Here is a 6140-nt window from a genome sequence, read left to right on the forward strand (position 1 = left end):
GTGGCGTGACACTAGTCACGTGACCTCGCTGACGCAACAAAACAATAAAATCTAATTATAAACAGCTGTATAAGGTTAAGAAGTTTTAAACTATTTAGTGTAAAGAAATGTTGTTTCCTTTTACAATTTGAAGTAATTCTAGAAAGAAGAAATGGTAATTTAGATTTATTTTGTATGATGATTATGAGGTTGGACAAATTGATCTAGTATGTATTGAGTAAGAATAGAACAAATAACAGATAAAATATGAAGATTTATAAAAAAAAAGAGAGAGTTAAACTAATGATTTGTATCGTCAATAGGGGCCCCTCATTGCTTAGAGCCCTAGCGCAACTGTGCCATGGTTAATACAGCCCTGGCCCCTAGTAACCATTTCAGTCAGCTTTAATAAATGTAAGCCACAAGTCAAGGATTCCGAGAAATTAGTTCACCAGTTTTTAGTAAAATGAGAACATAAGTCAAAGATCCCTTGGAACCAGTTCATTAGGTTTTAATTATTTTAGACTAGAAGTTGAGTACCCCCATGAATCACCACATTGAGTTTAATAAATGGTGTCTAAAAATCAAGGACCTCCATTAACAACCAATTTATTAGGTTTTAGAAAATTTAGTCTCCTAGAAGTCAATTCAGTAGGTTTTATAAATGTAAGTCACAAGTCAGGAAGTTTTAATTAGTATAATTAATGATAGCAAATATTGAGTTACTACATCCTTGGGAGAATATGCATGTATTGAAATACTTTGTAAGTTATATGATAGTTCAAACTTTAAAGTTAGTTAGAATCTGTTCACCATTTCACCTACACTATGGTGTGCGAGTCAGATTTTTCTGCTATTCTCAGAATACCCTTTGCACCTGTTTTGAGTGATTTATACACTATTTTTTGTCTGTGAAAGCATTAATTCCATGATTAATCATTGTCTAGCTAGTTTAAATCTTACCTTTAAACCCGTGATATTTTATGATTATGTATATAATTTTTATTGTAAACTACAATCCTACTCAAAACTGCAGTGCATTGTATAAGGAAATTCCAAAAGAAAATTAGTTATGTAAGACAATTTGTATAATAATCATTAAATATTGGAGAATGTCAAGCAGTAATGTAGTATTCAGTTCATTTAAATACAAAAGAAAGTGTAATTTAATATGAGTTGTATGTTTAGATTAAATAAAAAATGTCTGTGGTGTGGTGCAGAGGTAGGTCATATGCTGAAAGTATTTTATACTGTGCTATACATGGCAGGTCTCTTCTTTGAGATAATATGCTGAGACATTAGAGAGGGTTTTAAATTATGTTACTTGGATATAGTAAGAACTGAATATCTCTTTCATTTTTCTGTAGTTTAATTGAATTATGTAAAACAATCTAACAAGACTTCTGTAACAAAGTCTGTTAACTTCAATTTGATTGAGTGGTGTATTATATTTTTTGAAGTGTTTGAATATCAATAATTCCTCAGTTTGTGCTATTTAGGTACACCTGGAGCTAGATGCATTGTTATTGTCCTCGGGAGAAGAAGAATTTAAACAACTGAAACAATATAACAAAGAAAGATTAGAGATTCTCCAACTTCTTCTCTCCTCATATTTAGACATGTTATGTGGGCCTGGATCTCAGAGAAGTCTCACATCTGGTATTCTGTTAGCAACTTCACATGTGAGCAAAACTTTGTGTACAATCTGATGATATTAGAATAACTATATCTGAATACAGTTGAATATCTGACTAACTTTGCTACAGCATTTTTAGGAGCAACTATTATAAAAAAGTGTTTGATGACAATTTTTTTTATTTTAAAAGAGATCTGTAGATTCTCTTCATATTTTTTTAGATCACATTTAAATTAGTTCTTAAAAAGGAGTTTTTCTATTTCAAATTCACCAGAGCAACTTAAACTTATGGCATGGGTTGTTATATTCTAGGAAAAGCTTCAGGAATTTCTTCTTTCCATAAAGAAATTTCCCCAAGGAAAGATTCCATGTAGTGGTTTTACTCTACATTTTGTGGATAGCCTACCTGATTACTGGACTCCTGCATTGTTGGCTGACAAAATTCCTGTCTGTTGTAAAATTAATGACAATACAGCTGAATTGAGCTTTAATCTTGAAAGATATAGATCATATCTACAAACCAAGGTTTTAGGTCAAATTATTATATATTTTGATGTTGTCTCTACAACAATGACTTTGTTGGAAAGGTATGTTGATCATTTTTGTTAATGAAATTGATATACATCTAAACAAAGATGATGGTTCATACTTACTTCATGCTAGTTAGAAATGTTGCTACAAATTATATATGCATGAGTAACACAGTATAGAAAAAAAAATACTTTCTGAACAGATTTCTGAACATGTACATATGTTACAGATTGAAATGAGAATCTGCGATGTAGAGGCCTAATGCATTCCTTCATTGGCCACACCCTGTGCTATGGACTGTAGTTTTGCCTATTCAAGGCTCATCTGCACAGCTTGGGTCAGCAAACCAAAGAAATACAGTTAGGTCTCTTATAATGGGGATGTGTATATAATATCTGTGGGGTTATGAGTCTTTATTTATTCACCATACAGTATCCTAACGTAATTTATATATGTGAATAATGTTATGAATTAGGTGAAATGTCATAACATTATTCACATATCTAAATTATGTTACGTTACTGTATGATGAATTAAGAAGGACTCAAAAACCCCTAAAGATTTCTGAACAGTTATAGAAAGTAAAGTTATTTGAATGTAATGACCAAGCAAATGAACATGATAAAAGATGTTAGGATTCTAGCTCGTAATTGATTTTATAAGATGAACATACAACTTGTGTTTATTTCATTACAGATATGTAAATAATGTAAAATAATTTGACATGTACATGTATGCTTGTTGAACTTATTTATATGAACTCAGAGTTATCATTAATACTCTTTGAGTGGCACCAGTACTTTACTAAATTTTTCGGTTTTTATAATTTATTTCTTATGTGAAAGGAATTAACAAAAATGTTTATATAGTATCAAGTTATTAAGTTCAAAAACTTTTACAAACAGCATTGTGAAACTTTGTGTTATCTATTTTTCTCATAGGTTCACAAATATTAATGGGATAGTGGCTATATCAAAATATCAAACAAAAGGAAGAGGTAGGTTTGTGTATTGCTGTAATAAAACCTATAGTAATAGTATTTCTGCCAAGAAAACAGTTGTGAAAATTCCAGTGTGAAATTCTTTTTATGTTTTTTGTCAATAAATGTTTCAAAACAATGCTGGCTTCTCAATCTTTTGTAAACTCATGTATAATCTACAAAAACGTATGTGATTCTATACAAAGATTAAGTACATTATATTAAGATTATTTTTGAGCCTCACCATCATGCTACAATCTATTTTGCTCTGTCCTCTTATGCTCTCTCTGATGGACATGCAACCTGACAATAGCCCTACTACATAGTTTTCATTGCTAAAGACTCTATCATAAGACTGCCATGTAAAAAGCACATCAGTACTCCCTGAAGCTTTCCAGACACCATCTAGAGTTTGAGGACAAGAGTTTAGTATTGCCCATTTCAAAAGTCTGATTGCTCAGAAATATGTAGGTTCTATATCTGGTGGTTTAGAACAGTATTTCTTCATACAGAATAGCATCAATACCTATTTTATTCTCCAGCTGTTTGAGGTGTGCTACACATCATTTTTCCAGTGCCTTCTTGATTATGTCGTGTACTGTTTGCCTGGGGCATGTGGATGGATTTTGCCATTGGCTTTTGGGTTTGTAAATTCTCACCCAGAGTTTGTACAGGTTTTTGGAAAGTCTAAGAAAATTGTGGAAGCATTTTCCAAGGCCTGGAAAGTTTTGGAAAAATGATAATTTACCCCAAGGTTTTGTAAAAGTCATAGAAAATGAAAATGTTCTCTTGTCAGTATTATAAACCAATTATTTCTATAATTTGTTTATTTAATGATTACATTGTATAATATCCAATGGTGACAATATTCCGAGCAAGCCCTTCATGTTTTTCTTTAGTGAAAAGAATGTACTGCACATACTTAAATAGCAACTTGAATTATTTCATTGTTACAAAGTTGAATGAGGCTGTTGATATCTGAGCCTCACTATTCAAGTAATTACGCAATCATGATTCATCCATTTTTTCCATCATTTTTTTTTGTGTTCTGTGGTATTGAATTGAATGTGTACTTGTGTAAAACATGCCAAGCAAATGTATATTTAACAATGCATGGCTTCTGAAGGATGAGTACAAGGAATAGCTTGTTACAGGTGCACATCCCCAAGAAGCTTATTGCAGTATGTGCCATAAAAAGTTTAATGTTAGCAATATGGGCGAATTTGAGGTGATAAGCCATATAAAGGGAAAAAAGAACAAGGCGAAGGTGCATAAAGGGCACTCGTCAACAGCAGTCATGCCACTATACACAGTTTGATACGATATCATCTGAATCTAGGCCGACTCCAGATAGAACATCAACAGTTAGGCCTACTGTTGCAACAAATAAACATGACACCATAGTCCAGCAATTAAGTGAATAATATTCCTAAGTTAAATTTAATATCAAAGAGAATGGGGCAAATTTTATTGATTTATATGCAAAATACAATTTAATAAAGTTGCATTATTTTACAATTAGCCTTTGGATGATTCTATTCCTTTCATCAAGGTGTCAGCACCTCATTATGCAATTTATTCATCACAGGGCAGACAGGATTCAATGTTTCAAAAGAAGATGAGTAAAAAAGATGAAGTTTTGTGGGTCCTGAAGACCATTGTTAGCCAGTACAGTTACAAAAGCTATAGAAACATAAATGAACTGTTTAAAAAGATGTTCCCAGATAGCAAAATCACATCTAACTTCTCTTGTGGAGAGAAAAAATGTGCACATGTGGCTTATTCTGTATTGGCCCCCATATACCAAATTAAATTTGTATCAAAAGCTTCGAAAAGGTACAGATTTGTGCTATTGTACAATGAATCCTTAAATGGTAAACCAAAAGGACCAACTTAATGTGTATCTTCAGTACTTTGACTTAGAAAAAAATATTTTGATGACTAGATTTCTGGAATTTGCATTTCTCAGCCACACGGATTTCACAGTATTAAAAAGCTTGACTTTTTGGTACTGTGTAAGAGTTTAGTTTGGCTTCAACTGTTTTGATGTATGTCTGGAAATTCAGAATAATTTCAATTGCCCTTTGTGCAACAGGTGCATTCTCTACCCATTGGATAGAACAAAACTTCTGTGCATATGTATGAGACCCAGTAATTTTCTCAAAGTCTTCCTGTTTGGCTGGAGAATCTTTGAAAAAGTGGTACATTGATTTATGTATTGCTTCTAAATATCAGAGGCACTGAAAGCAGTACAAAGAGCCACATGGATTGTGTAGAGACCAAGACCCGATGTTGATGAGTCCAAATTCATAGTTTTTAACTGGTTCTAATTTCTCATGGAGCAATCAGTTAACATTTGGACTGTCCATTCCTATTTGCAAACGATGACTAAAATTAAGCTCTTTTTTCAGATGTAAAAAATGGCTTAAGATGTTTCAGTATCTGAAGAACTCTCTCCATTTCTAATAAAATATCAGACTGACCACCCTGTACGGCCTTTTGTTAGCTGTGATCTTGAGTCTATGATCAGAAACCTACTAAGGAGAGTTATAAAACATGATGTGCTATCCAAAGCAGAAATTGCATTTAAATTGTTGAAAATTGACTTAAGCAATATGGAAAATATCAAATTGGCTATATATATGGATAACAGATTTTGTGTAACAGAAAATATGAAAGTATTGATGACCACAAAGAAGGCAACTCCAAGAGACAATTTTACATTTTGCAATGAGTGTTTGTCTATTTGGATATGTTTAATTGAGGAATTGCTAGTGAAGTGTCCGTTGAAATACTCATTTACTCATAATGTCCCCTGTTTTCTCCTCTAAAAATGGTCTCAAATGCAATGGATAGTAAGGCTCATTTTCAGCATGTATTGTCCACCATTTTCAATTTGAAATGTCTCAAAGTAGAAGAATGTGATTGCTTAATTGGACAGTGTGACTTGTTTTTATCTCAGGTTGTGAAGCCAAATTCCTGCATCTTCAAGGATTTTGACCTCAAAACAAATAG

General features: G+C 32.4%; 1 protein-coding gene across 7 annotated transcripts in view; it reads left to right on the plus strand.

The window, feature by feature from the left end:
• The window catches only part of LOC106461093 (biotin--protein ligase-like), a 43042-nt gene that overhangs the window by 8174 nt on the left and 28728 nt on the right, over positions 1–6140 (plus strand). For all 7 annotated transcript variants that reach the window (XR_002610918.1, XM_022387966.1, XM_022387965.1 and 4 more), the window contains 3 exons: positions 1479–1661; positions 1928–2202; positions 3088–3143. Coding sequence is in view for 6 of the 7 variants with exons in the window: in XM_022387966.1 (XP_022243674.1) it covers positions 1479–1661; positions 1928–2202; positions 3088–3143 (514 nt within the window). In the remaining variant the exon portion in view is untranslated. The remainder of the gene's footprint in view (positions 1–1478; positions 1662–1927; positions 2203–3087; positions 3144–6140) is intronic.

This window comes from Limulus polyphemus, unplaced genomic scaffold, assembly GCF_000517525.1.
Source record: "Limulus polyphemus unplaced genomic scaffold, Limulus_polyphemus-2.1.2 Scaffold896, whole genome shotgun sequence".
Taxonomy (NCBI): domain Eukaryota; kingdom Metazoa; phylum Arthropoda; class Merostomata; order Xiphosura; family Limulidae; genus Limulus; species Limulus polyphemus.